Source organism: Mixophyes fleayi, chromosome 3, assembly GCF_038048845.1.
Source record: "Mixophyes fleayi isolate aMixFle1 chromosome 3, aMixFle1.hap1, whole genome shotgun sequence".
Classification (NCBI taxonomy): Eukaryota; Metazoa; Chordata; class Amphibia; order Anura; family Limnodynastidae; genus Mixophyes; species Mixophyes fleayi.
The window spans coordinates 163,475,363-163,490,642 of NC_134404.1; the positions used below are offsets into that span (position 1 = coordinate 163,475,363).

The following is a 15,280-nucleotide window of genomic DNA, read 5'->3' on the forward strand; positions in this document are numbered from 1 at the left end:
AACCAGCAGCAGAGACGAACAAACTGGCACTAGTCTGTTGCAAAAAGTAGTCTTAATAAAGGCCAGACACAGGTGATCATGATCCAGCTCAGATGATATAGGCTTAATCCTTTGCAGTTAAGGAGAAACTGTCCAGGTATTGCAGTCCAAATTCAGAATAAGGACAAAGTCCTAACAAAGGGGTAATTACAATGACCATGAAATAGTATGCATCTTAAAATGCAGAAGTGGAATAGGTGCATAAAAATTATGAGTTCATGGATATTGCAAATCATAAATGATTACTTCAGTCTGTTTTTTCCTGCTTGCCTCTGTTCCATCTCCCAGAGTTGGACTTTCTGAAGCCCCACCACTTTCACTAGGAGCAGGACATCTACTCAGAGGAGGGAGAAAAGAGTGTGCAATATATTCTGCACCATGTGTTCTCCCTCCTTCCTCTGCAGGCTCTGGCTGTGCAGATAAGTGTTTTTGCTTTTTTTTGTCCAGTACTGCCCTCTCCATATCATGTCTTTGTGCCTATCACATGCTACACTTTCCTCACCAACAGAATCCACTTAGTGAACAGATGACTTCCTCCCAGAGATCAGCACACTTATCTCCTGCTGTAAACATGCTGATAGTCTGATTGGGTACAAATCTTTCTATCCCTCTCTACTTCAAAACGGATGACTGATGAGCAGTAGATAAAGCTTGATTAGAGTCAAAACACCCTTTTGTTACTAAATGCACCATAAAAAGCTTTGGAGGTTACGCCTGGTCTTTGGCAAATGGATAGCCTTGCAAAAACAATCCACATCTATATCAACAACCCACACCTCTGAAGTTGAATGGATGTATATGCTGCCCCTTAATAAATATAATTTACCTTAAGTTTGAGTATGTTTGAAATTATTGTTGCAAGCTACTGCTGAGCCTACCTATGAAAGGTTGGACATAGTACAAGAACCACATTATTTTGTGTCAAGTGCACCCGATTTAAAGTGAATAGATTTATTATTTAGTTGCTTGAATATGAATATTCGACTCATATAAAATGTGAAATTATACAATGACTGGCACAAAAATGTTATATTTTGACAAAATATTACACTAAAATCTTTATTGTACTAAACAAAGGAAAACATGCTAATAATTATTTTTGTTTTACTGTATGAATTTGTAGTTAATTTAAGTGCAGCGATAGTTGCTTTAACAAATGACTGTCAAAATGCCAACAATGTAACTGTCTACCTTTTTAGTATAGAAAGTGTTCAAACTGTCATCTTGTATGACTGTATATAGGAATCTATGACACAGCAATACTGCTGAATTTAAGAGTAAGACTATAAATGGAAATGTACACTTGTGTGTATGTGAGACAACCTTGAATATCAATACAATACATCTGTGGTTTCATCGCATCCTTGTCTCTGGAAGACTAGTAATTGGCCTCAGGAGTTGCAGAGTCACTTTGACCCTTCAGTTTCTACCTCTTTGCTCCCCTGTCCTTACCTGCTTTTTGCGCCAGAGCATCTAATATTGTCTTAGTTTGTAACTTTTATTATATAAAAAATTTTTTTTTCAACAAAGCATATATAGCATGCAGTACATATTACATTTGCCAGGAGGAAGCAATACATATTACATGTGCCTGACGCAAACAAAATGAACTGCCAAATGGGAAATCCCCAATTAATAAAGTAAAGATGAATCTATATTTGACTCCATTCCTGACAGAAACAATTTACCTCTTCCTCACCTCATTCCTTTTTGCTGGTGCTGCACTGAGAAGCCTTACCTGGGAATCTCTGCTAAAACCCCTGCTCACCCAGAGAGCATTTGCTCAGTTGTTTAACGGTATGCCATTTTGCACCCACAAACCAGAGAAAAGATGGCAGAAAGTGTATCCCCTGTGTTGCTGGACTCTTCTGAACAGCTGCATAATTAAGTCAGAGGAAAGGATAACCTCTGCATTTTCTTTTGTGTTTGAAGATGAAGCCTGGAAGCAGTTGGCCTTCTGACTGATTAGATCACTAGCTTCCAGTAGTTGATCTTGGAAGTGGAACAGGCTGTGCACGGGGTCAAGGGATTGTGGCATTTGTAATTTAATCATAGACCCAAGTGGTCTGTAGATAACAATTCGGTTAACCACTGAACATCCAGATATCTTCCAGGGTGCTCTTTTGAAGTTCCCCCACTGCTATGAAGGGTTACATGCTGTTTACAGCCCTCTCCATTAAAATTATGTTGCAAAACTGTTGCCCGGTAATGTCAATATGTCCATACACACCGAGGTCAAGGGTGAGTACAGAGGTAGATGTGACTGTTTCAGCTGAAACGCAAGGATTTTTACACATTACACAACTTCAATATTAATATCAGATGTACAGATAATGTGAATAACACCAGCAATTTTTGAGTTTTTTGTTTTTTTTACGAAAATTGCCCCATCCTGAAAATTGTAAACAACACCAGTGCTCATAGTCTGAGCTGGCTACCGCTAATGCAGGGGGGCAATCATTTAGTGGTCCCCAAGCAAAGCCGCAACAACCAACAGGTTATTCCAGACAGGGTTAGTAACACTATCAGAGTGAGACTTGCAGCGTGGGGTGCCCCTGTCATAGCAGTAGCCAGCCCAGCCTGGGAAGCATAGAACTGAATGAAAAAAAAATCAGTTTAGCTCATCCAAAATCTTGCTGGTGTTTGTTAAAGTTAGAAAAATATTAGTTTACTGTATGAAACTACAAATCCCAGCAAGCCGTGGCAGCTATTGATTGTTTAGGCATGTTGGCTATTGTAGACTCACCGAATGCCTCAATTCCATCTTTATCTTACTCCTGCATCCATTGACTTCTTCTTGTCTTCTAGCATGGCGTAGGCCAGTGCAACAGGGGGGGGCACCCTCCCAAATGACACAGGACTTGTTCCTAGTGAAGCCGCAACATGAATGACAATCGGCCAGTCCACTACTAGACAATCACGGCAGCTTGTCTCTGATTGACTGGACTATTATGTATAGACCTCTCATGGGCTAAAAATGAACTTAATTGTATCAAATAAATTAAGAATAGAACTGTATAAATAAACTTTATTGATACAGTGAAGCTAATTATTCATGTTGTAGCTGTATCATTTCTCAGTGAGTGTTCATCTTGGACTTTAGGGCGGAAGACAAGAAGAAGCACAGTAAAACAAAGCAGAATTTTATGCTTAGCTATTGGACTTACACTCAACGCTTAATCAGGCCCAGTGTGGGCAGAAACGACTAGTTGGGAGACTGGTTGTGAACAGTGGGAGGACACCAATATGTACACCGAAGCCGTGGAAATAGAAAACATATTCTTGGGCAGGAGGATAAATGTAATGGTAAAGGGCCAAACATATAAGTGCCCTGTAACTGCAGCGCACAAAGTAAGACACAAATTTGACAACTAGCATAGAAATGCCAGGGATCAACCCTGATACTGTCTCCTTAATGTGAGTGCACACACTCTCTATTTGAAATTAATAGTTAATTATATACAGAAACAACTAGCGAGCTGTGGCCCCGAAGCAGGGAACCAGGGCCCCATTATTTCAATGGGCCCCGGTGCACCGTCTCTGCCGCACCAATGGTAGTTCCGCCAATGGATATATATATATATATATATATATATATATATATATATATATATATATATATCTCAAATCACTACCCCAACCAATCAATTTAGTGATATAATATTACAAAACCTATTTCATTTCACATCTTTGAAACAGCAACTGGCTTGCTAGAGTTTGCGGTTACAGGACAATGATAAAAATAGCATTTGATTAGCATGAAAAATTAAACATAGGCTCTAATTTGCTTGCAAAGCAAATGCCAGATGATCAATTGCATTGTTCTGCAAGGGATGTTTCATAACAAGGAGAAGGATGCACATTAAATACAATACATAAGGTAAAACTGAACCAATGAAGCTGAAAATAAAGAATAAAAAGTAACATATTGCAAGTCTACTAAATGTGCACATTACGCAGAAAATGGTAAGTATGGATTGTAGAACTATGGGCTGAAAAAAATAGTAAGTATCACCAGTTTGATCTTGTAGTTTAATTAGATGCACTATTTAATAGGAATTACTCATTTTTGGTAGTGCCGAGCACTTAGGGGTGTTGAATATACAAATATCACATACAAAGTTGCACGGAGTCGGAGTAGTGAGAAATGTGGCTCAGTTTAATTATTTCCCGACATAATTATGTTTTAATAGTCTATATATCAGGAATATACGATCAGAATGTTTTTGTGTTTTTATTTTTTTAAAAAGATAACTGAGATGAAAGACCCTAAACTGCAGTTACATTTTAATATGTTTACACTAATATAACAATAGTAGCAACTGCATCATAACAATGAAATAAAATTAGCACTAGCTTTTCCTATTCACTGAAAGTGATTGGCAACCTGCTCTGAGCCACAGCTCTGTCACTGAGTTATCTTATAAAGGATGCACACTGCTGCTGCCGTGCTTATTCTTCCCATTCACTCAACAGCCTGAAGCTCTGCAACTTTTTGTGGACAGGATTGACAGAGATGTGTCTCCCTCCAATGTGCTTCTCACTCCAAACCTCTCATCCTTGCACATTCATCTGATCTCCACTGGCTCCCACAAGCTAACTTCGTACAGAGCTGATAGGGGGAGGAGAGAGGCACAAGAAGCTCACACAAAGAAAGGGATGTTCACACCCAGCCCACTCTGCTAATACATCCAGCAGTGAGCGTGTAGCTGCTCCTGAGGTCGTAGGACATACTAACAATTCTCATGCTCCGTCTATAGCTGGTAATCACTGCGGGTGGTGTCAGTGGTAAAGAAGAGATCCTCTTACAACGTGTTCCTAGGATGCTGCTCTCGCTCGACCCCTCCAGTATGTGACGCCGATGGTATTTCCCCGAGAGGCTGGACCAGTGAGCAGCAGGAGAACGAAGTAAGAGGCTGGTGTGAGCTGGGCTGGATGTGGAGGAGCTGCTGCTGCTGCTGGGAGATCAGTGCCAGGAATTCCTGGTAAACAAGGAGAGAATTCCAAGCTGCAGGTAAACTCGGGGAGAACTGCAAATGCTGGGTCAGTAGATGGTGCATGATCTACCTTGTCTATAGTGCTATGGGATAAGTCATTGGCTGATCTGGGGCAAGTTATATTCTGAGTTTTGAATGTTTCAAGAGTTTGAATGTGCAGATCATCACTGTGGCTGCTCAGGTCTCCTGCACGGTCCACTTTGTTTCCGCTTGCACAACAGTTTTTCGGGATAGGGAGTGGTTTTGTAATAGTAAAATGTGTCTGTGTTTTGTGAGACTTACGGAAGGCTGGAGGGGGAAGGGGCAACTCATTGGAAGATGATCAAGGGCGTGGATAATGTAACCTGAAGCCTGAATTAACCCGATGACAAGTAAGAGCAAAGGAAAAAGGAGAAATGACAAATGTTTTCCTTGGGGAGGGAATCCTTGATGAAAGACTGGATTAAGGACATTCTGGTTTGTGAGCAATCTGTGTTTGTTTTTTCTTTATCATTACTATGTCTGACTACTCTTTTTTTGTATTTTTTTTTTCTCTAGGTTTGACTGGAATAAACTGTAAGAGTGCAGAGGCATTGATGCACAAGCACCTGGGAGAATTTAGAAGCCACTATCTTCTGTCTTTCATTTTAGGAACTAGCATCAAGAGAGAGAAGACATTCCCTGCTTTACCCGCTGCTCTTCCTCTAATTCTGCCTGTTGCAGCCAGATTTGCAATCTGGAATTAAAGCAGAAACATATTGTGACAAACAGCCCCCGAAAGGGGCACCCTGGGTTTGAAATCTAACAGAAACAAAAACAGGGGCGATGATTTCCTCTGATATAACCTCTCTCCTGGGACTCTGGAGGAGGGGTCCTGGATTAGGTGGGCATGGAAAAAGTATGAAAGCTTCACTATTGTTAGTGATAATCCTGGTGCATGTTTTGGGCGGTGTGTGGTCTCAGTCTGAACAGCAGTTGCCCTGCCCTGCTTTCTGCGAATGCTCTGAGGCAGCCCGGACTGTGAAGTGTGTGAACAAGAATCTTGTTGAGGTACCCAAAAACCTACCTTCATATGTGAAGAACCTCTTTATTACACACACCCATATTAACAGCCTGCAGGAAGGAGCATTTAATCAAACCCTAGCAGACCTTTCCAATCTCAGTCTCAGTGGCAATCGCCTCCAGGTACTGGGCAGTAATGTCTTCAGAAACATTCCCAGTCTAAGGCACCTGGATCTTAGCAACAATATGCTTGAGAATATAAGCAGCTTATTTTTCCAAGTTGGTGGGAACCGCAGCAGCCCAATCCAAGAGCTGAACCTTAGCAATTCTTTATACAATGAATCAATAATCTTCTTGTTGGCAGGGAGCCTGCAGAGTGGATCACTGAGTAACCTCCAAAGCTTGGACCTGAGTGGGAACAATTTAATGTATTTCCCGACAACCATGTTCACTTCATTGCCCAGCCTCAAACACCTTGACCTAAGCAACAATTCCCTTTTGAGCTTCAAAGATGGGACTTTCACTAACCTCAGTCACCTCGAGACCTTGGATCTGAGATATAACTCTATAAAAAACCTGAGAAACACAACTCTTCTTGATTTCTCCAACCAGCCGGGTTTGACTATTCAGCTAAGTAACAACAGCTGGGTCTGTGACTGTGAAATTGAGTTTTTTGTCACATGGCTCAAGGAGACCACCATAGTAAAGGAACCGCCAAACTTGCTTTGTTCCTCCCCAGAGAAGATGATGGACATACCGCTGCTTGCTGTCAAAATCTCAGAGCTTGAATGTCCACCTTACATTGATGATACCAGCTTACAAACATCATATGTGTTCCTGGGTATAGTGCTAGCCCTCATAGGAGTGATCTTTCTTCTTGTTTTATATTTGAACAGAAAAGGTATTAAAAAGTGGATGTACAACATTAGAGATGCATGTCGGGATCACATGGAAGGCTACCACTACAGATATGAAATCAATGCAGATCCCAGGCTAACAAACTTGAGCACAAACTCTGATGTATAAAGATTATTTTTCACACAAGAGCAACAATTTTATCTATGCATGAACTTTATGTACAGATAATGCATCTAACCCTAAGCTTGCTCTCCTTATCACTCCCTGCTGGAAAAAACAGAACAGAAAAAAAAACATTGACTCCATGCAGGGGTTTTGAATGCCTCCATCTGACTTTGAAGTTTATTGCTGCATTATAATTTACTCTGTACTGTAGACACTGAGACTTGCATGCTAAACATCCATACATGACAGACTTGTTGGTTTGCTGTTCTTAATTCAGTCCTACAAAATGGATCTAAAACAACAACAAAAGCAGATCAGCAGCAACAGTGCTATTTTTTTTGTTTAGCTTTCTTTCAGTTTCTGAATAGTACAGCCCATTGCCAATCCAGATACAAGTCAACAACAACTGCCTCAATTTTTCTTGTCTCTTCCAAACTTTTTTTTCGTTGATATAATGCTTTGTGAAACTGCTAAGTTACGAGAAAGCAATCTGCAAATCTTTGCATGCACAACATGGGGACTTATATAGTAATTAGCATGTTTTTTTTTTGTTTGTTTTTTTTGTTTTTTTTATTATTATTTGAAATCCTTGACTGGGAAACATCCACAATAATACTTTTGCACTGTTTTTTGTAAACGAGATATGCAGTTTATATCAAGGTGGAATTTATAAACTGCGGCTAACTTTTAATAACTCCAACTCAATAAAGGATATATTAAAGTAATTGTTGTGTGGAAATTTTTCTGCCAAACAAATTGTTTTGTACTTTGTAACTTTTTTTGTAAATCAAGAGAGGGTAATGCAGGTTACATTTTTGTTTTTATATGTTCTATGGAGCTTCCAAGTCTCATATGGGAAACTGTGTGCTTTAAACTCTTATTTCGTATAGTGCCTACTTCAGTAGAGATATCTAGCATAACGGTATGTACATATAGCATACACCTAATAAATGCGTAACTGAAACAAAATCTAAGGGATGAATAAAATGTATTATTTGGTCATTGCTTTTTTTTATACAAACTTTGCCAATATGTTCTAAAGAATGCATTTTTATCCAGATGTACCTGCTGTGTAAATATACATATTTGTGAACAAAGAATTCAGCGTAAAAATAAATTATCTGATATTTAAATAGCAATATATGGGCTACAATCTGAAAAGTGTAATGAGTGGTCCGGGGCGGTTATGTAACCCTTAATCTTTGTGTGGGAAAATTTATGATAACAGTCTTAATTTATTGAGGGGGAAAACGCTACCGCTTGCATGGATGTGTAATGTTTTATACTGGTTAAACTTTGCAGGGGCCAATGCATGGGTTTTGTTTAATTATTATCTGCTCTTTGATTACAATCTGAACAATTTGTTCCCATTGTCAGATAATTCTGTCATAATGGTCAAACTGTGCACAGATGCCTCATTTCATTTGCATTTTTTTTGTCCTTGATTAATACTACTATGTACTTTTAAATGACTTTGGCAAGAATGGTTGTACATGATTATCTTATGAATTTTTACTAATGTATAAGTCTTGATTGTATTGGAACACAGTTCATAGACTTAAGTGAACTTCTCTAACAATTGACTATGCAGATGTGTGCTTTTTTGTTTTTGTATTTATTTATTTTTTGATGAAATGCTCATTTAGTGAAGTAATACTAAGTTTTCTTAATTCTTCCTTGAATTAAAATGCAAATGCTAGCATGGAGCTGCACTCATAAATGTATAAATGTATGTTAAATAGTATATATGCTGATTTCACTTCTAGGTCTTTTAAGATACATGGGTCCACAAAAACTGGTAATTACCTTTTTCTTTGTACACCATAAGAATGTAAATTCAATTTTCCATGTATGGGTATTCTGAAATAATAAATGCGGATTTTTGAATGATTCTTGAAAACCTATAGTATTGCAAAACTGTATGACATTGAGAACTGTTACACTGAAGTGTGTTTGATATATAATAAAATCATTGAAGCCTTGCTTAACTCATTATATACACTGCTTATAACCTGCACAAGTCCGTTAACCACCTACAACCTACTAAATACCTAGGTCAGACTGGTCTCAATAAGAACTGTGCCTGAAAACCCATAGTATACTGAACATGCAAATTTAGATTTGTATCTATACAGAAGACCCATCTAAGGTAACAAACAACCGCCCCTGAGTTCTGCAGTTGGCTTCTTGCTGACTTAATTCAGTGCATTTGCATAAGAACAAAAACATTGTATGGTTTCATGCACACTCCTGCTATGCTGTGTACCTCTGTTGGAGTGTGTGATGTAAAAATTAAAACAACTTTACAATTTTATTTTCATATTTCTATATTTCATATTATTATTTGTATCCCATGATACAATAATAAAAAAAAAGGATATTATGATATTTTTTATTTAAAGCCCTGCCTGAATGTCACATGATGACTAAAAGTCAAGCATTTCAATCCAGTAATTTAAGGTTTGTTGAATTCAGGTTATTTATTGAAAGCACTAAGTTGCACTCACATAAATATATTTACATTGCTAGGGTGCTCCAGTGTGAATAGTGTATGTGGGTGCGTAGTAAATGAATAAATTATATGTATCCTCCCATTTGGGTCTTTAAGCTTTTAGTTTTTTGGTTTTTTTTTCTGGAATTTGGAGCACTCTGCCTTAAAGGTACAGTTAAAACACTTACACTTGTTTTTCCCAAAACTATCCCTGGCAATCCACTCCTCAATAAATTGTTTAGCTATACTCTGCACAGTGACTGCAGAAAACAACATTTGGAGCTGAATTGTACTTTTATTATATTAGCACTCGGCAATCTTTTGCTATGTACCCAATTTTTTTTTTTAATCTTCCCCCTAGATTTCATACATTTCTAGATAGTGATTATAATGTATCAACAAATTATTCTCATGAAATTTCTTGCAAAAAAGCTAGAGTTGACTTTTGTACCACTTCACTTCACTACTATTCTGTTGGCTTTTATTATTCTTTAATGCAGCAATCCCAGAGACACTTGTTTCTTTTAAAATGCAAATTAAGTACCCTTTTAAGTATGTATATGTTGTTTTTCTTTGTTGTCCTCCTACAACTCATTACCTCCTTTTCAAAACCTCTCTGGGGGGTAGACACATATGGCTGTCACACACAAGCAAATCATGTGATGGCAGAGGGGTGAAAAGGTTGGGGAGCTCTTTATAGTGTTTAAGCAGACTGACCTCAGACGGGATATCCAAAGCCTCTCTGCTCATTAAATCATGTGTCGGGTGAATGGTTGCCTTGGTAGTCACATGACACAGTGCAAACTGTGCAGAACTATAAATCATCCATTACAACCTGAAGAAACAAACCAAAGAAAATGTTTATTGCCAAGCTTTGTTATAGTCTACCACAATGATTTATGTTTTTTTTAAAAAAAATCCCAATTTTAGTTTTTATAGAATTGCTGTTTTAATAGTCGTTGTGAGAGCAACAGTTTGAAAGATTGCACAATCTTGATTAGAGGAGTCCTACATTTGTTGACATTCCGTAACTAATAAAAGTTTGCATTGGCAGCAAACTTTTTTTTTTCAAGTTGAACCATTGCACACAGCTGTTGTACAGTAATATGCTTGAATTTTCTGAAGTACATTCTGCATACATTTTCTACTGTTTTAGTATTAGTCATATATGCTTGATTTTTTTTTACAGAGAATACTGTAGAAACCATTTAGAAATATGATATTACTTGTATTAATGTAATTATCAATGGGTGCAGCACAGCGGATAGCACTGCAGTGTTTGCATGGGTTTCCTTTGGGTGCTCCAACTTCCTCCAACACTTAAAATACAGGGTAGGTGAATTGGCTGCAGCCTAAAAATGGACCCCAGTGTGTGTATATATAAATAATATGTGTGTGTGTGTGTGTGTGTGTATATAGTAGGGAAGTTAGATTGTGTGCTCCAATGGGGCAGAGACTGATGTGAATGACAAATGTTCTCTATGCAGCACATTGTAATATGCTGGGGCTATATGAATAAATGATAAGAAAACACAACATTTATTATCTTTATGCAAATGTTCCCATTCACCCTATTTTACAGAAATGTAGAGGGAAGTTTGTAAAAATATTAAAGGGTTTACAGAATATGAGATAAAAGCATCACTGCTAATACCATGTTGTGACTCGTCTACTGTTTATAACTCCCATATACCGCTGATCTACTGTTTTTATTTTGTAATGTTTTACATTTTGATTTATCAGGCTTTGTATAGTAATTTTTAAGCAAGTAAATGACAAAGTTTTGGGTGAACGGGGAAATCTTTGTACTGGAGTGGGAAGCACCTTATTAACCCTTATTGCAATTTATAATACAGTACAGATTTTTCCATACTTTTTAGTTATACTACACTTTACTGCAATTCTGTTTGCATTCATTTCATGCTCTCCCTCTCCCAACACAAACATTTCAGTTTTTGAGATTTTAGGCTTTTTTTTTTTCTTTTATCTAAATTAGTCTTCATGTTATTGCTACTTAATAACTAATTATAATTTAAATTAATGCAGTTTGTGCATGTAATGTAACTCCCTATTTATAAAAACAAATATTAAGTAACACTGTTACAAAATCGATTATAACTTGTTCTATTTATAATGTACAGTAAAAACAACCAGCATCTTTGGATGGGCTCTGTGCTTGCCTTCAACAATTTGAGTGAATTTGCTATAAAATGGTCAGATTAAATAATTTCACACAAAATAGTTTTTGTAATGACAGAGTACATTATTATCAGTAGGCATAGCTGTACTAAGGTTTAATATAAACAATAATATTTGAGGCCGAAGCGCTAAGCACTATAGTTTAGCATTGATGCAAAGCAGAACAACTATTACCAGCTTTGTTTTTTCTCAGATGAGAGAAGATATTGCTCTAGCTAGTACACTGTATTTACTGGGAAATTATTTTATGAAGCTCAGGCTTGTTTGTCCAACAGTTTTTTGATATCTAGTTGTGATTCTGTCAGGCACTGAAGGTAGAACACTTTCTAGATAACTGTCATAAGAGGGAGAAAACTAATATAAATATATATATATATATATATATATATATATATATATATATATATATGTTAATACACATAAGGATCAGGTAAGCCCAGTGGTTGGTTTTTGCCTTTGGCTAGATGCTGCTACATCACTGAGTAAGCATAGATATACTTTCATGTACTGCTCCCTGGGAAAAATATTCAAATAATCCTCTCCAAAAGGACAATAGTCTTCTGTAAAGTTCCATTTCCATGACAGCCTTTGGAGTCAATACTCCGTCCTCTGGGCTTATAGAGCATGAGAGCAGGCTTCAGGCGGATGTTCTGTGTTGGGAAATTCAGGCATTTTAACCAAGTGTTCATCCGTGGGAGACAGGCCAACTGGTAACCTCTTTTGAGAATTTTGATCACCTATAATAATGTACTTCCTAACCAGTGGGACAGAACTCATTTTCTTTATATCAGAATACAAGCTGTATAACAACAATTTGTGATATTATGCTATTTGATAATGGAATGATGTATGAAAGCCCTATACAAATTCTATTGACAGTAATGCAACCATCTGCCAGGGTACAAATGTAATAATTCTCGAGCAATCTTCAATAAAGTGCCACAAAACTGTCTATCATATATTATGTCTAGTGCCAATCTTACAGTGCATGATTTATTTTAAAAACCCAGTATGGATACTGGAAATGTTTAAAATGAATCTAACGTAACATTGGTTCATTTGCCTTGTAAAAAATAATTTGCTTAAGGTGAAAAGAAACACAAGGTTTTAATTTCGGCTTTGCTGTGGGAAAACCTTTTGTAATTCATTTATATTTTGTGCACCATGTATGCAGATGTCTACAGGAGAAGTGCAATAAAACAAAAAAAAAAACCCACACATAACACTAGAAAAAAAAATCACCTTCATCCTGAGAAACAAAAATGTAAATAAACAGATTTAGACTCTTACCTTATTCTATGATGGAATTTACGGTATATGAAAAAATTGTTGAGATGCGACAATAAATGTGTGTAAGGAAGCAGATATTTCATTACACATAGACGAATCACAAAAAACATAAACATTGTAAAATATTAACTCAAAAACACTATGCGATGGAATATATTACACAAAAGTGTGTTAAGTATCAATGAGCTTTACAGACTGTAATAGCAAAATCCATGTAGTCTCCTTTACTGGGTTTACTGAAATGAGGTTTCCCCAAATCGCAGATTTTCATGCTATTTGATGTTCAGTTTTGTAAACAGTGTGCGAAACTACACATCAATAGTATCAAACAAAACCACATGGTCTGCAATGTGCAAATGCTGTTTGATACCTTGGGCTTCTGTTGGATGCTATCTAATGTGTGGTTTTACACTGTTTACAAACCAGACATCGAATAACATGAAAACATATGATATAAACGTTTGATAAATGGGACTGCACAGCAAACCTCTGCTGATTAGTTAAAGCAAGTTGTGGTTGTGGCAGACAAGATCACTCACGCTGCATGCTGCTTGGGCTATCTCACCTTACAGAAAGCCCCCTACACTCTTACAATAAATAAGCTCAGTACTATGTAGCCAGGTTTCCTCAGTGGGAGTGGGAAACAACACCAGACTACACAGTATGAGTTCATTAAACATTACTAACGGGAAGCCTCAAGTGTATGTCTACTTGTCATAGTGTTGAACAGCCCATCATGTTAATCTAGGTTGGTCTTCTAGGAGGGAGCACAATGACAAGAGAGGCATTCAAGCCTAACGCACTTAAACAAATGCATTTGGGCTCACATACGTTGAACATGTACCTGCAAAGGTTAAGTTTTAGTGTCAGTTTTGAATTAGCCAATGAGAGTTGGCGGGGGAGTGGTTAACGTGAGGTTATATAAACCCTCACTTGTCAGTTATACCCCATGCATACTGCACCAAAATCCCGGGTTTTTGCCGGGACAAGCTCAAACGACCCGGGTCTTTGGTGCAGTATGAATGGTACAAGTCCAAAATCCCGGGTCTAAAAACCCGGGTCTTCAACCCGGGATTTATCGAGGGGTAATTCCCGGGTCGGACCCGGGTTGCCTGCACTATGAATGGTGCAACCCGGGTTTTTCAACCCGGGTTGCACAGAAAACAAGCTGATTGGCTGTCTGACCTGTAATGCTCACAATATTTACATTAACTGCATACATAAATTTTTTCTTCACACAATCCTGAGTGAGACCTGTGACTGCAGCAGAGATAAAGCATTTGTATCCCCCTATTTGCCTGTTTTTACAGTGTTTTTTTGCGATTTATCTTTGTACTTTTCTTAAACTTTATAAAATTTTAATTAGCTTTATCTCTTTTTTCAATTTATTTACTTTTTTTTTAACCCTTTTTTATTCTTATCTTTCATTTCACCCTCTTACTACTTTCTTTTATTTTATCCTATTACTCTCTTTTTAATTTTTCACATTTCTACTTTTATTTTATCTTTTAATAAAATGTGTACACCTAAACGGATGGCTTCCCTCCCGCTTAGGCTTCAAGATGGAGTCCCCTCCCCTTCAGGGAGCCATCTTGGTGGTGGCATTTCAATTCCCCCTCAAAATGTTATTGGTGCCGGTGGCGGAATGTCTAGTGCCGCTTGTCTGTCTAATTTGCCTTCAGCTACCCCAATGGCGGTTTCTAGTCAGGGAATCTCTGTTGGTGTGAGTGGGCAGCGACACGTGCGATCGCGCAGCTCAACGGTTCTTTCTGAACTGTTAGGTTTTGTGCGCACACGCAGGTCATTAGCTCCGGAGCGAGTTGTCATTCAGCCCGATTCCGGAGCGTCTGGTCAAAGGAGGCATCGCTCCCTGTCAGCGATTTGATTTTCATCGCCTCAAACTGGTCAGGGACACTGTGTCACTAACATAGAGGTTAATGCAGCATTGGGGGGAAAATAATAACAACAATATAGCTAGCACCACAAGAGCTGCCCCTGGTGACAATTTGAAAAATTTACAGCAATATGCTGGAATGATAGCAGAAGGAAATAATAATATCAGGTCTATTTATTTAATCCGTCCACTGCCAGCATCTAGAGTCATTTGTGTGCTGACTGGTGCAACAGTAAGGAAGGAAATGTCACTACCAAGCCCTTTCACGGCACAAAATATTAGGAGAGAAAATGTTAATAATGAATCCACAATTGAGAATTTAGCAGTAGGACTAAATTTAGATAAACCACAGGAGCAGGAGGGTGG

The 15,280-nt window shown here is 37.9% G+C and overlaps 1 protein-coding gene across 1 annotated transcript; it reads left to right on the top strand.

The window, feature by feature from the left end:
* Nucleotides 1-4,521: 4,521 nt before the first annotated feature.
* On the top strand, nucleotides 4,522-9,022 carry TPBG (trophoblast glycoprotein). Its single transcript, XM_075202692.1, has 2 exons — nucleotides 4,522-5,053; nucleotides 5,574-9,022. The coding sequence occupies exon 2, from the start codon at nucleotides 5,841-5,843 to the stop codon at nucleotides 7,041-7,043; it is 1,203 nt and encodes a 400-aa protein (XP_075058793.1). The 5' UTR covers nucleotides 4,522-5,053; nucleotides 5,574-5,840; the 3' UTR covers nucleotides 7,044-9,022.
* The last annotated feature ends 6,258 nt before the right edge of the window (nucleotides 9,023-15,280 follow it).